At 31.7% G+C, this 18,380-nt stretch overlaps 1 protein-coding gene across 1 annotated transcript in view; it reads right to left on the reverse strand.

Moving 5' to 3' along the window:
- LOC139522911 (ankyrin repeat domain-containing protein 27-like) overlaps positions 1–18,380 on the reverse strand; it is a 49,378-nt gene that overhangs the window by 20,718 nt on the left and 10,280 nt on the right. The window contains exons 9-23 of the mRNA XM_071316540.1: positions 18,270–18,326; positions 17,160–17,430; positions 16,631–16,712; positions 15,491–15,556; positions 13,663–13,747; positions 13,131–13,205; positions 12,745–12,934; positions 12,190–12,329; positions 9,761–9,853; positions 9,237–9,345; positions 7,798–7,958; positions 7,040–7,210; positions 5,159–5,278; positions 2,686–2,880; positions 795–914 (exon numbers count right to left, since the gene is read on the reverse strand). Of these exons, the coding sequence (XP_071172641.1) occupies positions 795–914; positions 2,686–2,880; positions 5,159–5,278; positions 7,040–7,210; positions 7,798–7,958; positions 9,237–9,345; positions 9,761–9,853; positions 12,190–12,329; positions 12,745–12,934; positions 13,131–13,205; positions 13,663–13,747; positions 15,491–15,556; positions 16,631–16,712; positions 17,160–17,430; positions 18,270–18,326 (1,935 nt within the window). The remainder of the gene's footprint in view (positions 1–794; positions 915–2,685; positions 2,881–5,158; positions 5,279–7,039; positions 7,211–7,797; positions 7,959–9,236; positions 9,346–9,760; positions 9,854–12,189; positions 12,330–12,744; positions 12,935–13,130; positions 13,206–13,662; positions 13,748–15,490; positions 15,557–16,630; positions 16,713–17,159; positions 17,431–18,269; positions 18,327–18,380) is intronic.

Below are 18,380 nucleotides of genomic sequence, written 5' to 3' on the forward strand. Positions count from 1 at the left end.
AACAAGAACAGGTTGAAGAGGTCGTATGAATAATTAAACATAATTTCGACAATTTCTATTTAAATATTCATGAGGAAAAGTGATATCAGGTCAGTGACTGTATATGACATAGAAATATACGGTCAACGCATTTTGAATGCTCAAATAGAACGAGTGCAGTATAAAAACATTTTAATTCTTTTGTAAAAAAAAAAAACATTCTCAGGCAGATGTCAAGCAAATCTGATGTAAGACAATCTGAATTTAGCTGTTTTTTTGTGAGCATTGTTGATTTCAGCAAATCATAAAATAGATCTATATAGTTTACAATTACAAATGGTGACTTGGACAGACAGTTGTTTCGTTTGGCACTCTTACCACATCTTCCTATATCTAATAACATTTTTATTGAACTGATATGTACCATATATGAAAGAGATATCAGGTATTTTTGCCATTAACCTTTCGCCATATAGAAAAAAACTCACACCAAAACTCATACAATTCCTGCAAATGCAATTTAATACTGATTTTTTTCATTAGAAATTTTAACATTTTAAAGTATTGAAATGGTACTTCAACAAAATAGCTTGTTTAGGGTGACATGGACTTCGATTTACTTCAAGTTCTTTCTAATGAATTTGGTATTTTGAAGAAAAAAGTTATGACATAAACATAAAATTGGCCACTTTACATTGAGATGGTTTTTATTTGGTCTGAAAAATAGTTAAAATAATTTAAACACCTTTTTTTATTATAAAGATATGGTTATATTAAGAAATGCTGTAGATAAGTATTACTGATAAGATTTTTACCTGAATTAACATATCTATTATATCAATAAAGCCCTTGTAACAACAGAGATGGAGTGGTGTGTCTAGCATGCTGTCTTTAACATTCACATAAGCTCCATTTCCAACTAGATAGTTTGCTATCTGAAAGTTAAACAAAATATACAACAAAGTTCCTGATAAAACAGTATCATCTAAAACATTCATTTCAAAGGAAAGACTCCACTTTAAATTACTTTTAATATAAATATGATGTGGTACAAGTGCCAAAGACACCCCATCATAGTCTAACCCTATATTTTCATCTTGAAAATGTTTTTTTGATAATGCAAAATCTGACAAAATAATTTCAGTTTAATCCAACAATTATCCATAATTCAATCCATATTGTGGACAGAAAAAATACAGTGAATTCATTATTCTTTATGGGATACCAATTTTCATGGGTATGTGAGTATGTTGAAGCAACCTACAAATCTAAATATTCAGCAAAATTCCAAAACACTATAGGTTTGTATGTATATTTATGGCAGAAAACCACGAAATAAAAATCCCTGCTGAAATCCCCTAAGGTATATATGAAACTTATTCTAAAAAGAATATAGTTTGGTAACAAGCTTATTGTAGTGGTGTAAAAGAGAATAAGTGTGTGATATTGAAATAAACTGTTATCACAGAGATATGTCTGGCCTTTTTGTAATTTTGTTTATGCAAATGTTGAAATCAAAATAGCAATACTTTCAACATCTTACACAAGTTATGAAAATATTCAAAGTCAATAAACCATGACTGAGTTACATGGATAAACAATCTCCATGTAAATGAGATGTGCCAATGCTTATACAACTGCATACCAAATACCATCATGACCATTGACTTATTATAAGTCGTTCCCAAATCTAAATACAAACATTAACTAGTAAACTATAGAAAAGTTTCAAAGTCAATAAGAGGGGGTGGGGCTATATAATCTCCATGGAAACGATGCTTGCAATGCCAATAAATTTGCATACCAAATATCATTGACTTAACATTAGCAGTTCATCTAGATCTTAAACTGATCTAATCACAAACTAATACATGTAAGCTAAGATTAGTTTCAGCATCATTAGACTGTGACTGAGGGGTGAGGCCAAGTATTCTCCATGGAAATGAGATTTAACAAAGCTTATACAACTGAATACCAATTAACATTGGCCTACCACTAATGGTTCCCCTTGAATTGACCTAATCACAAACTAATACATGATAACTCAGAAAAAATTTCAAAGTCAATAGACCATGACTAAGGGGGCAGATCCAAACTATCTCCGTGGAAATGAGGTATGCCGATGCTTACAAAACTACATACCAAATATCAATGACCTACCACTTGTGGTTCCCCATAAACTGACCTAATCACAAACTAATACATGTAAAATCAGCAAGAGTTTCAAAGTCAATAGACCATGACTAAGGGGGTGGAGCTAAATTATTTCCATGGAAATGAGATGTGCCGATGCTTACACAACTGCATATTAAATATCATTGACCTACTACTTGTGGTACCCATAAACTGACCTAATCACAAACTAATACATGTAAATAAGCAAAAGTTTTGAAGTCAATAGACCATGACTGAGGAGGCAGGGCCAAATAACCTCAATGGAAATAAGATGTGCCAATACTTATACAACTGCATACTAAATATGATTGACCTACCACTTGTGGTTCACCATAAACTAGACCTAATCACAAACTAATACATTGATGACACCGCCGTCGCCGCAGACACCAGAAACAGCATACCTATGTCTCGCTTTTTGACTCCGTCAAGACGAGACAATAATCCATATCATAAACAAAATCATTTAATGCTAAAAAGAAATATTGACTGATATCTTTGTCAGCACGAATATATGATAAATATACTTACATCAGTAAAGCCTAGGTAACAAGCTAAATGAAGTGGTGTAATAGACTTAGAAGTAACATCGTTAATCTTAGCACCTTTGGTCACAAATAAATGGACTAGTTGTAAACTGTTAGCAAGAACAGCTCTGTGTAGAGGTGTATATCCTTTCTTATCTTTGATCCTAACATGGAGACCGTTCTTACCAATACCTGAGATCTACAAAGAAAATTAAAAACCTGACAAATTTTTAGAAATTTATGTCAATGAGTTGAATGAGTGAAATCTAAACTCTGACATTTTAGTGTATAAAGTTTATACACATTTTAATTACCTAACAACTATGAGAAATGGTATATTAAAATAATTCTGAACAATAACACTACTTATCTTAATAATATTAATCGTTTCAACGATTAAAACTCTTTATGGTGAACTAGTTTCATAAATTAAATTTTTACTGCTACTTGTCAAAAGATATCTTTAAAATATATCCGCAGGGCGCAGCATTATACGACCGCAGAGGTCGGACCCTGAACGGTTGGGGCTAGTATGGACACAACATTCAAACTGGATACAGCTCTGAATTTGGATTGTGATTAAATAGTTGACACAGCATAGGTTTCTGACACAGAATGAATGTGGTCTAATGAACTTAAAATGTGTATTTTTGCTTTTGAGCAATTCACTATGCTGTTGAATATTAATCCTTTGATATTTGAACAAATTTTCTTTTTCATTGCTGAAATCTGAAATAAGAAAAATTGAACCCCACCAATTTTTTTTCACCTCCCCCTTTCCCTTATTCCAAAAATGATCTCAATTCAAATTTCTAATGGAGTTTTCAACAATAACTACTCATTTAAATACATCATAAAATATAAAATGTCATACAGTCATGATTTAAGTTGATTTAACTATTATTCTGGACAAAGAAAGATAACCCCAATGCAACATTTTATATTGGCAAATTTCCAATGAAGTTCATTAAACTAAAGTTTTTGGCAAATTTCCAATGGAATTTATTAATAACAAAGTTTTTGGCAAATTTTCAATATACATAATTTAAGAGCAGTTTAGGTGAGCTATTAAAATGAATTTCAATTACCAACCTTACGCTGCTTTTAAATTATGTTTTGTACTTAAGTAATTGTCCATTAACCTGGAAACCCTTTTCCCCCCTTTTTTGCACCTTATTCCTTAACGGTTTGAGCCATAACTCCCAAAGACAATTTTTACCATCCCTTTGTGGTATTCCAATATCCAAAATCTAAATACATGGTTAGATTCATCATATCAAAGAACCCCAAGAAATCAATTTTTGATGAAATCAAATAAAGTTCAATTTTAGACCCATTAGACCTCAATGTGGACCAATTTGATAACCGGTCCTAAATATTAAAAATCTAAATACATGGTTAGATTCAGCATATTGAAGAACCCCATATATTGAATTTTTGTTGAAATCAAATGAAGTTTAATTTTGGACCCCCATTTGGACCAACTTGAAAACTGGGCCCATAATCAAAAAATTAAGTACATGTTTAGATTCAGCATATCAAAGAACCCCTAGATTTCAATTTTTGTTAAAATCAAACTAAGTTTAATTTTGGACCCTTTGGACCTTAATGTAGACCAATTTGAAAATGGGACCAAAAATTAAGAATCTAAATACACTGTTAGATTCTGTATATCAAAGAACCCCAAAAGTTCAATTTTTGATGAAAATCAAACAAAGTTTAATTTTAGACCCTTTTGGCCCCTAATTCGTTGGGACCAAACTCCCAAAATCAATCTAAACCTTCCTTTTGTGGTCATAAACCTTGCGTTAAAATTTCATAGATTTCTATTAACTTATACTAAAGTTATTGTGCAAAATCCAAGAAAAATGCTTATTTTGGGACCTGTTTTTGGCCCCTAATTTCTAAACTGTTGGGACTTTAACTCCCAAAATCAATCCCAACCTTCCTTTTGTGGTCATAGACCTTATGTTAAAATTTCATAGATTTCTGTTTACTTATTCAAAAGTTATTGTGCGAAAACCAAGAAAAATGCTTATTTGGGCCCTTGTTGGCCCCAAATTCCTAAACTGTTGGAATCAAAACACCCAAAATCAATCCCAACCTTTCTTTTATGGTCATAAACTTTGTGTTTAAATTTCATAGATTTCTATTTACTTTTACTAAAGTTAGAGTGCGAAAACCAAATGTCTTCGGACGACGACGATGACGGACGCCAACTATGACGCCAACGTGATACCAATATACGACCAAAAACTTCTAAATTTTTGCTGTCGTATAAAAATGATAACTAAAATGGGTAATTTTTCTATTTACTATATAGCTTTGAAAACTGAAAAAAACTGTATTTTCTTTTTTTATAGTTGTACCCTTCTCTCAACAAAGATTGTGCTAATTGCATATCTTTTTGAACAGCTTTTCTAAAGTTTTTGTCTCATTTGATTGTTAGGATAATGTCACAAAACCCATAAACTGACCTTTTGAACTTGAGAACATTTTTTACATTGACACAAAGGATGGCACATTTCCAGTGAGTTTGGTGAGATAGGTTCAGTTTCTTCACTGTCCAAGCTGGTCCAGCCCAAGTGAAACTGTACCTAAAAAAAAAAGCAAGTTCATTCTAGCATTAAAAAGTTCTCTTAAAGAGTTATTGAATTAATCAGTTAATCCTGCAACAGTTTATTGCAAACTTCAATTCAAATTGACAGTTTTATGTTCTAAAGGATTCTGAGTAATAACAGCTTACACTAAAACATCAATGGTCAATGTCCTATAAAACAATGGATATCTAAATAATGATATTTTACAATTATAGCCTTTGTATGAGGTCGATACAAGGATATATTGACCTGAAAGAAGTATATTGACTGAGGACGAAGTCCAAAATCGATATACTTCTTTGGGTCGATAGATCCTGTATTGACCTCACAAGTAGGCTATAATTGTTATATTATTAATTTACTACCATATTTGTATCAAAATCGTCATTTGATTTTGTTGGAATTTTATAGATATCACATTGTCTTCTAGACAATAACAAAAACATATTATACAATTACTGTCTTTTGATGAGGTAAATATTATTAGTTACATAGTGTGCTAGTGACCTAATACGGTATATATGGGGTCAGTAAATTCCATATGGGGTGAGAGCGAAGCTCGAATCCCCATATGGAATTTACTGACCCCATATATACCGTATTACGTCACTAGCACACTATGTAACGAATTTATCTTACCGACTATCTTAACGTGTGAAATTAAGACTAGTGATTCTCAAAATGATTTTTTCCAAAATGAGCAAGTCTTCAATACTCTTAGCATTGATCCTACAAAAACAGATGACAACAATAGCGACTTGTAAGGTTTAAATGTGTTTTATGAATTTATTTCAATCTTAATCATCAATTTCTTCGTCTGTTGGAACTTTTAAGTTTTTTTCTCAGTACCGTTTTGTTTTTATAAAGGGACATAACACCATTACTAACCGTGTATGAAATTAGCCCCGCCCCCTTCTTACCTAATATGGAATATAAAGGGACGTAACTCCACTACTAACCGTGTATGAGATAAGCCCCGCCTCCCTACTAACCTAATATCAAATATACACGGTTTGCACGCGGACGCTTTTAACCAATCATATTCCTGGAAATGTATAGGAGGTAAGATAAGCAGTTTTATTGACTTATGAAAAATGATATTCACTGAGGCCGACGGCCGAAGTGAATATCAGTTTTTCAAAAGTCAATTAAACCCCATATTTACCGAAACAAAAGACAGTAAATGTTTTATTCCATATCCCGAGAGAAGAAAATGTATTTGATGACAAACATGTACCAAAACAAATTGTACATGAAAATGTTTACCATAACGTTGCATGTAAAAGCGTGTGACGTTTAGTCCGGTGAATAACACTTTCTCAGGTGAATATGCTTTTTTATTCAAAATCCCATTCATATAGAAAAACCTACTAAAATTTAATCAATATGGAATAATAGTTGTTATTTCATTTACTTTTTTGTTGTTATTTGACATCTTATGTATCTGAAGATTTGTTTCCCTTCAAATGATTGATCATAGATATTTTTTATAAAACTTCTAACAATATCATGAAATTCATTAAATGACGTCACGCAGCTATCCACCGTTTTCTCTCTACCTTCGAAAATATAGTTTAACATGTGACTATCCCTGAACGAATCATGTTAGTTAAAATATACAAATTAATAATATTATGTTATATTAGTTTTAGTGTACACAATCAAATTGCCGATAATTCAGTATATTCTAAAAAAGCTTAAAACTAGTAAGCAGTTTATTACTTTTTAAGTTTTAACAAAAGAACATTTTATACTTACCAGGGGAATATCATTATCTTCAATGGCCTTGTATAACAAAGCTATCTGTTTTTCTTCCATCAGATCCAGAGATTCCACCATAGGTGTATTAGGTAAAGATACTGATTCTGTACGGCGCTTGATTTCATGGTCATGTTTTACTACTTTTACATAACTGTAGTCTAAATCTGACTGTAGTAAAATATAAAAAAAATTATTGTCAATTGAGGAATATTAGACAATTTTTCTAGTGCTATTAAAAAAATTGATCACATAAAAATAATTTTATTATTGTGTGATTTAGTTGGTTGTTAGTTGTTCTTTCATTTAACTAATCATGTAATTTTGGTAGTCTTTCTATGTGTATCATGTCTGACATAAGAAATGGTTGTCAATAACAAAGTTGATTATAAAAGATTTTAGATTTACTATTGCAATCCTTTCCTACTATAGTTTCCTGCAAGTATTCAAGTAACTGAAAGATGGTATAGGCTGGCTTGTCTCACATGCTATATTGATCATCGTTAAATATGATGGGAAAAATCTTTAAGAAAAAGGTACTACATGTATCATATAAACTTAACATTATTCAGAAGGATAGGTACACTATTATTCTACACATTTATTATTAACCTGTAATTCCTGATCTTTTCTTATTTGTAATGCATACTTTATAAAATTTCAGATGCATCAAAGCTTTTAAATTGTTATTTTCAAAATGTGGAAAAAAATTAGATGCCACAATAAACAATACAATGTATAATTTTATGTGCACTTACTTGTGAATATGATCTAGACATATCTATCTTTGGATTTGCGGCAAAGTCAGTAAATATCTGTACAACGTTTTTGTTCTGTGCCAGACTTAATGCTGTCTGTTTCTTCCTATTCTTTATAGTAACATCAGCCCCATTCTCCAGTAATGAGTTCACAATGGTACCTGAATATAAAATAGGAAATAAACAGGGAATCTTTTTTTTCTTTAAACAAAGAATATAATGAAATATTGGCAAACAGTAATTCATCATTATTTATAGAATAACTAATCGAAGAATTCAAAAAGAGAAAAATATTCAACGAGTGACCGAACAACACATTAATTCACGAATGCGCGTAGCGTAGGAGTTAATTATCAGTGTTGTTCGGTCACGAGTTGAATATCTTTCGATATTTGAATTCTTTGATTAGTTTTTCTTTTTATTACATTGGCAAATGGCTTTTTTTTTATGAAATTAATGTAGAAAATGTAAGGAACTATATGTTTTTCCTACGCATGTTTTGATCCGACGTTATCGACGTCTTGACAATGCCTATTGTTGTATGACATCAGAGAGTGAAATAACCACGTTTATTTCACATGTGAAATTAGCGGTTTTTATTTAACTGGGAAATCAATGTAATTCATTGCAACCAATGTAATAAATTAAATTTAACAACCTAATGCAAGTTATTTATCAAATAATTATTTTCACTATTCTTTTAACATCCATTTTACTAAATAAACAATAACATAAGAATTCATAGAAACTTATATAAATGTTGAGACATCATTCAAAATAAAGGAGACATCTGTTGGAAGTAAAGAGGATGTGGATTCATTTATTTTTGTGGGAATCAATTTTCATGGATTTATGAAAACTTGCATTATCTTTGATATTTGATTTCGTAGTTTTCCCAATCTCTGCATACAAAGCCTATAGAAAAATATAATTCGTTGATATTTGAATTCTCTGTTCACCTGTACCCATGAACATTGGTAATGAATCCACAGTAAAAGAGCACTTGTATTGCTGTTTGTATTCAGAAAACTGTAGTAGGCATCTAGCAGAGACATATGGTTTGATATTCACATCTTAAGTATTTTTTATGTTATTGAACAAGATTATGTGTGGAACTAAGAGAGAAATACACAAAATATCTAGTAATTTGTTCTGTTTGTTACATTGATACATTCCCTTAATAACTCCTTAAAAATCCTTTCTTTTTCACTTTTCCTGACAGACTTTCTGTATAATCAAAAATGTTTGTAAAGGCCTTTATTGATAATTTTGCAATGAAAACAAAATGGTGAAAATATCTCCTCAAGTGATCTTTTAAAAAGATCAGAATCATAGACAATAAAGACATGAAAATAAAACTTTCCAAACAGTTTTGGACTTTGAATTCACCAAATTTGAATCTTGCTAAAATAAACAACTGCAGTACTAGTATAACTTACCATATCCCCATTTTGCTGCTAAATGAAGGGGTGTATCTCCTCTCTCATTCTGTGCATTGATATCTAACTTTATTTTAGATACATCAGAAAATACTAAACCTTTCACACACTGAAAGTACAGATTTAAAAAAAACATTCAAATATATTCACACTTAAAATTAGAACAATTTGTCTAACAAGTAAGGTAGTCAATTCTATTCCAATTTTATGAAGAGATTTGTTCAAGCAAGACTCAAAAATTGACAGAAAACAGTTTGCTTTTCTCTGTTATTGAACACATCATATGATGAAATATAGTTTCCTCAATCAAATCTATAGGGACATAAGTTCAATAAATCTATTCTGAAAAAAAGTTGCTGAATAATAATTTAAATAACTAAAATGTTTGAAGAAACCCCAAAAAAAATTAAAATGAAACAATCAACCTCCATTTCAAACAGATTGTTGTTTTGCTAAGTATGCCCCCACTATAGCTAGTAATTCAAAGTATAAAAAAAAACCAGGATGAAGATATGAATACTAACATCTTCATGGCCGTTATCAACACACAGATGTAGTGGTGTGTTCCCAACTCCATCTGTCAACATTACATCAGTTTTAAAGTGCAGCAGTAATAACTGAAAAAGTCAAACAATAAATGTGTATCAATAATGAATAGGTTTATACTAATTTTTTTAACACCATAAGATTCAGATCTGGGTTCTAGATCAGAAAACAGATCTGGGCTCTTGATCACTTTACTCAGTAGTCATATTTGTGCCTAACGTGACGGTACCCAAATTGCACCTATTTTGACAGTTTTTTCACCTACGTTTTTTCATGATCAAGAAAAAAATGTCCATACTGTGTTTATTTTGTAGCCCTACCCTTCTTTATTGTATAGGTACACCGATTTAATTATGAATCCATATTGAGTCATACAAAAATGGGTTTAAATCAACCTCCAAACTATCCATGATTCTGTAATGAGGAGTACCCAAATTGCATCCATGCTTAAATTCACATCGTCAAAAGTCTAATAACCGAGCTTTTGTTTAATTTCTTCAAATATTTTGAACAATTGGATATTAGTCCATGCTTACTCTTCATATTTTACGAAATGGATACTTATAAAATATTGTATTTGCTAATTTTAAAAAGATGACGTTTTGATGACGTCGCATGGTGACGTTTTCGTACATTTTGCTTTTTCAGTAAACAGCTAGTCCATCTGTTGATAAATACTGTGCACGTTTTGTGTATATCTAAATATGTTTACCTATGTTGAAAGACGTGCATAGTATCAAATCATAAAAATACAATTGTTTAGTCTCTAGGAAATCTTGTAAGATTTCCGTTGCTATTTTTTCTAAAAAGGTGCAATTTGGGTACTCGGTGCAATTTGGGTACCCTTACGTTAAAACTATATTCACTAATTTGACTGGTTGAATTATGAATCTCAGTTTTATAACCCTACTATAAATTTTAAAACCCTCAAGGCCTTTTCCGACAATTTTTACTCTTATTTTCTTAACCTACATGTGAACGCTATATCAAGAACAAGAACACAATAGACATCATTATTTCCTGATCATCACTAGATTTCTATAAGTGTTAGATGATGGAAGTTGCTAAAGACTTTGACAGGCTATACAGCCCTTGCATGGTCTTCTATAAAAGTATTATATGCATAATAGTCCTAAATACTAGTAGGTCTCTCATATCTGGTCGAGGCTTCCAAAACGGTCATATATTCCGGACAATTGTATAATGTCCGGTAAAAGTCCGGCTGGGAAAAGCATGAAACGGTCTTTTACTTTTTAAATATCAAGGTTTTTTCAGTCATTTTTACATAATTCACGATCTTTTTGACCCAATATTTTGCCTGTAACAGCCATACATTTCCGGTCATAAAAGTGACATGATGATTAATTACTATCAAAACAACCCCTACTTCAAAACTTTCTAATTTTAATCAAGGCTAATTAGTTGTTGGACAGCTGAAATCGTTGAACCCTGAAATCTACCTGTTCAGGTGACAGGTAAACTATTTTCAGTACCGGACATCATATAAATTGATCGGTCTATTGACAATCATTTTTTAACATTTTAGCAGTTTGTATCTAATTGATTTAGTCCAAAAGATTAAAATTATAAGAAATACGTTTATAAACATGATTTGATGAAAAATTTAAAAAGGTTTTAAATGAAAAATCGTCAGAACTACGTAGTATGAACTAGAACACATTTGCGCATGTGCACAGGTGGGAAGTTCAATTATGCATCCTACATTTCTTAAAAAATGCTAAAATTATTGAAACCTGTATCTAAAGTTCATTTGAAGTATTTTGTTGAAGAAATAACGTGGAAAGAGCTTCTTCACTCAGTCGTGCTTTGTAAACATACACAGATTTTACGTGTCCGTATATGGTCCATGTTTTACCATTGTCATGTCAACATCCGGTTTAAAAACGAAATTAAAGTTTTTGACAACATCATTTAGCACAAATAAAGAGTCTAAGGCAGATATGAGCACGCTGATGTGCACACTTTGAATGATGCACTGTCAATTTAAGTTTATGTCAGAACATCAAATTCATATCAAAGTAAAGTTTAATAGCTTTTTTTTAATATAATGTCAATCATTGGGATGGCCATCTGATTACTATAATTTATTTAAATTGCCTTTTGTGACTTAGTCTTAGGGATTAAAATCGGGATCAGATATAAAATGTCCGGCTGGCTCAAATTTTTTTTGGAAGCCCTGTATCTGGTACTGTACGTAACTTTTTGTCATTTAATTTTGTATTCTATTAAAATTTCATGGTGCAAACATTTCTATTATGAAAAAATATTTGTAACTGTTCTTCCCTGTACATGTCTTTTTTTTGTGGGTTTTTTTTTCCCCTGCAGAGAAGAATAGAGATAAGCAACGGTACAAACATGGATTAAAGAGCAAGCTTATTCTACTAACAATTATATTCTGAAAGCCTTTTTGACAAGCAAGGTGAAGAGGTGTAAGTCCTAGGTAGTCACTTGCATTGACTATAGCACCATGTTGAATAAGAACATCTATTAAATGTGCCTGGCCATGTAAAGCTGCGATGTGTAGAGCTGGAAATAAATTACACAAAGTATTATTACATTGTATTTACATACAGACAATAGCAAGTACATATAAAAATTGAGACATTTTGTTCTATTATTATATAAGAGATACTAATTCTAGCAGATTTTCAGCATTCCACAAAATACAAATTTCACATAAATTTGGGTTCATTATCTGTCAAAATCAAAAATCATATACACTCACTATTTTTTTCAATCCACTAAAAATTTGGAAGAAAGGTATTATATAAAAGGAGTTATGACCTGATTTATTTAGTTTTTGTATTTAAAACCTTAGAATCTGTGAACATACTTGTGTAACCTTTGACCTTGGAATCTGTGAACATACCTGTGTAACCTTTAACCTTAGAAACTCTGCACATACCTGTGTAACCTTTGACCTTAGAAACTGTGCACATACCTGTATAACCTCTATCATCTCTGGTGTAGGCTGTTACCAGGTTTTCATCTGTTTTGACTTGTGAAGTGAGTCGTGAACATTTATCACAGCCACACAGAGGATGGCACATTAACGGACTGATATCGTCCTGACCAGACTTAGATTTCCTCAGTAATGTTATCACAGCTGATTCATCACCACATTGCACATACTAAAAGTTAAATTAAATTCATTTTTGCTGCCATTCAATAAATAATTTTAAACACAGATATGTGAAGATATTTCTGTTCAGTAAGGTTTTGGTTTAATGTTAATTTACTCGCTAGTTGTGCTGAACATTTCCTCCAAAGATTTGTGTATAAGATAAGTAAAAAATGTAAGAAATAAAACGTTTTATACACATATACCTGAAAAAATCTGTCTACAATATTACTGGATGTCTGTCTACTGATTTCTGTCTTACTGTCATGTTTGGGAAAAACCTGTAATAAAAAAAACACTAGATCATGGTAAAATACTTACTCTAAAAGGGATATTTTAAGTCTTTAAATCTTCTATAGATAGACAAACTTTAAATGACATGAGAAATAGAATTCTAAATTGTTTTGTTGTACTCTTGAGCACTGTGTTGTTGTGTATAACATATATGGGGATATAACATTTTGTATAGAGACATGTCCAAAGTTCAAGACTGTATGTTGACTTATAGTCCTTTTGATTTCTAGTGTCATTGGGTTGCAGCATCACTGGCGAATCAACACATCTCCTCCTTTCATTGGTATATATTATAAAGATAGACAGTATGTGCATTTAAAATAGATGTTTCTCAGGTCACTCTGTATGGTGTATACCCTGCATCACCTTAAATTCATTTTTATAATTACAATACAAATAAAAATTATTTTAAACTAAATACAAAAGTGTAATAATTATACCTACAACAATATTAGCCTTGCTTGATTCTTCTGTTAGTTTACCACTCTTTATATGTTCTAACCCTGCCTCTACTGTAGTCAAGTAATACCTGGATATAATATAATCAAAAACTTCAATTAAACTATCAAAAGTGTTATATTCAGTTAGTTATAAATCAAATTATTCATTCAGAATTATTCCTATCAGAACAATTGTCTTTAAACCTTAAGCAATGTCAATAAAAGACCATGGTTTTTGGTATTCACAATCAAATTTATTCAATATAAGTAAATGTCTATTTTTCCACTAAAAACTGTATTATCATATATATATTAATAATGTTGCAATCCTGGTTTATCTTCAAAAAAAATCAACTGAAAGTATTTTTTGCAACACAGCAGGTAACACAAGAGTGCACACGCTGAAATGTCTCGCCTTCTATACTAATCATTGATATTATGTTGATAGTCCTAAGTAAAAAGCTAAGCTTTATAACAACTGTACCATAAACTTAACATTAACCAAGATAACTAAACAAAGACCAATGAACCTTGAAAATGAGGTCAAGGTCAGATGAACCATGCCAGGCAGACATGTACAGCTAACAATGCTTCTATACAACATATATAGTTGACCTATTACTTATAGTTTAAGAAAAATAGACCAAAACACAAAAACTTAACACTGTGCAATGAACCGTGAAAATGAGGTCACGGTCAAATAAAACCTGCGCGACTGACATAAAGATCATTAAATATTTCCATACACCAAATATAGTTGACCTACGGCATATAGTATTAGATAAAAAGACCAAAACTCAAAAACTTAACTTTGACCACTGAACCATGAAAATGAGGTCAAGGTCACATGACATCTGCCCGCTAGACATGTACACCTTACAATCATTCCATACAACAAATATAGTAGACCTATTGCATATAGTATGAGAACAACAGACCAAAACACAAAAATTCAACTATAACCACTGAACCATGAAAATGAGGTCAAGGTCAGATGACACCTGCCAGTTGGACATATACACCTTACAGTCCTTTCATACACCGAATATACTAGCCCTATTGCTTATAGTATCTGAGATATGGACTTGACCACCAAAACTTAACCTTGTTCACTGATCCATGAAATGAGGTCGAGGTCATGTGAAAACTGTCTGACAGACATGAGGACCTTGCAAGGTACGCACATATCAAATATAGTTATCCTATTACTTATAATAAGAGAGAATTCAACATTACAAAAAATTTAAACTTTTTTTTCAAGTGGTCACTGAACCATGAAAATGAGGTCAAGGACATTGGACATGTGACTGACGGAAACTTCGTAACATGAGGCATCTATATACAAAGTATGAAGCATCCAGGTCTTCCACCTTCTAAAATATAAAGCTTTTAAGAAGTTAGCTAACGCCGCCGCCGCCGTAGCCGCCGCCGTAGCCGCCGCCGCCGCCGGATCACTATCCCTATGTCGAGCTTTCTGCAACAAAAGTTGCAGGCTCGACAAAAAACACCAACATTGTGCATTTACAATAAAGGTTGGTAAAATGGACAAATCTGTCAGAATATTAGATTTGTTCCATTATAAATATTCTATTAACTTTGATTCTAATTGTCTTATTATGATATCCTCAAATTATGGGACAGAGTCATTTGATGAAAATAGCTTTAAAATTTGTATTTATAGGCTATTTCATTAGAACATACATGGAGCACAGAGAATGCACTGTGAAAACGGGGAAACCACCTAAAGAGGTCTTTATTTTTCAAACTCACTTACTTTTTCACTGTTCAAAAACATTTGACACCCACCCATCACATTTAATCACATGACTTACAAGTATTCATCATCATCCGTAGTTCTAGAAAAATGGAAATGCTTCATATACATAAGATTTGCCATCCTGAAAAATAAAATATACATAAGATTTGCCATCATGTAAAATAAAATATAATTAAGATTTGCCATCCTGAAAAATAAAATATACATAAGATTTGCCATCTTGAAAAATCAAATATACTTAAGATTTGCCATCCTGCAAAATAAAACTGCAATGTTTAATATACTTATTTCTCTTATTTCTTATTTTGGAATTTTGACTTTGAAACAGTTATTAAGAACTGAGCAATTTTGGCAAGATCCAGAAGATATTAGGATATATTTCAATACATATGAGTTCCAATCTTGCTATTTGTTTTTCTTTTTGGTTGAATCATTCACTGATTGAAGTGTCAAATATTTGTTCTTATTGCAAATCCCTAGTAAAGCAGAAATATATTTGAAATCTTAAAAAAATAAAAGAGTGAGTCAGCAGTACAGGTATTAGGTCAAGGTTTTTCAATGACATTTAGTATGATTGAACAAAATCATGGCCTCATTATTTCAAAGTTCTTTCAATGTTAAAAGACCAAGCATCAACTTTAAAAGATGCACAGTTATAAGGACACTTCCAAAATGTAAATTTTTATCATTTAGAAACTTTAAATACCCTTTGTAGAGGGTGCTACATAATAAAATCAAACTAATACATCTCATTGAAGGTGGAAATACTGCTAATCTTTTCCCAAAACCAACTGAAACAATTGTTGGAGAAAACATTTGTTTCCAAAAGAATAGACAGACAGACAGACAGATAGAGTAGCAACTGTATGCTCTTGTGAAACTTTTTTTCACTTTTTCTCATACTGTATAGCAACTTTTTGAGAAGTAGATAGATCTGCAACTTTCAAATTAGGAATATCAGAATTAGCATCCATAACTTACCAGTTAGGATTACAGTGTAACCTGCCTAATCCCACACCAGAGTATTCCAACATCCTGCTTTAACTGACACATTGTCATGGTCCCAAAATATGCCTATCCTTGCAGAAAAAAACTGAGTATTCAGACACCATGCTTTATTCAACATTTTTTCTGGCCCCCCAGTGTGTCAGATAACACAGTTTTCACTGTACCAGTTTTTACATGTATAACTTACCAATTAGGAATATCAGATTTTACAATCAGGAAGATTAACATAGGAAGGAAATCATCTGTGGTGATCACTATGGATTCCTCTACTGAAAAATATATAAATACAAAATATATCATTGAAAGTAAAAGTATAAGCAGTATTCAGGTTACTATACAACATGTCTAACCTTATCGTTCTTTTATGAAAAAGTAACCTTAACATGTTCAACCGAATCACATACCGTGAGGGCCTATCCCAAGTGTTTTTCAGTGGTTGTCATTGTTATTTATCTTATTTGCTTTTCATTAATTGTTTTGTACATGAATCAAACTCATAGTTTCCTTGTTTGAATTGTTTTACATTTGTCATTTTAAGGCCTTTCATAGCTTGGCATGGGGTATGGGTTTTGTTGAGGCTGTGCAGTGACTTTAAGTTGTAAACTTCTACATCTTTTGTTCCCTTATTGACAGTTATCACATTGGCAATCTTACCACATTGTTTTATTTTTAACAGTGACTAACACAGATCTGTAACCTTCAATTCATACATCTACCTGAATTCTTTCTCTTTGGAGGTCTGCATAAAACTGAGACTACTCTTTTCAAACATTTCATTCTTCCGAAAGGTGTTGAGTAAGAATTCAGCCTGACCAATTCCTTTCTGGCAGGAACTATATTAGAAATGAAATCTGACTTCACACCCAGATTATTAAGGTTAATGTCTTTTAGATTTCTCCTCATCTTGTTGATGTCTGTATCCTGACTAGAAAAGTTGGTTACTATGACTTGGAATAATTCCTTATGAATGGCTTGCATCATGTAGGCCTGGAAAATTATAAAAAGAGAAAAATTCAGGAGGAGTCTGTAAAACATGAATACTTTAAAAATAAAAGGAGAATGTGCCCAGTCACACTGATGCAGCTGCTTTGTAATTATGCTAGAGTCAATGACATGTTTTAATTAAAACCTATTGACCTCTCTGAACCTTGTCTCTGTATATTATCATTAGAGATTGATTTGGTTTTGAGTGCTGTTATTGTTAAATAACAAAGAGTTATGGGTAACAAAGAGTTATGGGTAACAAACAGTTATGGGTAACAAACAGTTATGGGTAACTCCAGAATGGCTAAATAGAATTAAAAATCATAAACAGCCTATGATGATTAAATTAACACTAGTTAATAATCAGAAAGATGAGTCTACCAGAAAAGTCCATTGCACAGAAATAATTTTCAAAGGTTATTGATTATATTGTAGACCTGCCAACTTTCTCTATTTGTATAGGGATTTCCTAAAGTGATGTGTTGATCAGAATCTTTCCCATTACATAACCTGAATACCTCATAAAAGACATTTAAAGAAGTTAAATGGCATTAAAACTAATATATACTCATTCAAAACCATAGTACAAAAGATTCAAGTACTTATCTGAGAAGTATTTTTGTGCATAAAAACCCAAAAATGAAAATTGATTAAAAGGTTTGCAGGTATGATACCAAAAGCAAGTAGAAAATATCTTCATATCTGCATATTTTATTTGATTTATTACCGGGTACTCCATATTAATAAGAAGCTGAGGTTTGAGTGCCAATGAGACAACTCTCCATTACAGTCACAATTTACAAAAAGTTAACAATTTCACATACAATGTCAATTATTTTTACCTCCACAGCAAACTTTAAATTGTCCATGTTTGTCTGGCTTTCTTGTGCTTGTCTTCTCTGAAACATAAGACATATTAACTGTATTCATTGGTAGTCAAGGTCATTTAACAC

This window comes from Mytilus edulis, chromosome 5 (assembly GCF_963676685.1).
Source record: "Mytilus edulis chromosome 5, xbMytEdul2.2, whole genome shotgun sequence".
NCBI classification, from domain to species: Eukaryota; Metazoa; Mollusca; class Bivalvia; order Mytilida; family Mytilidae; genus Mytilus; species Mytilus edulis.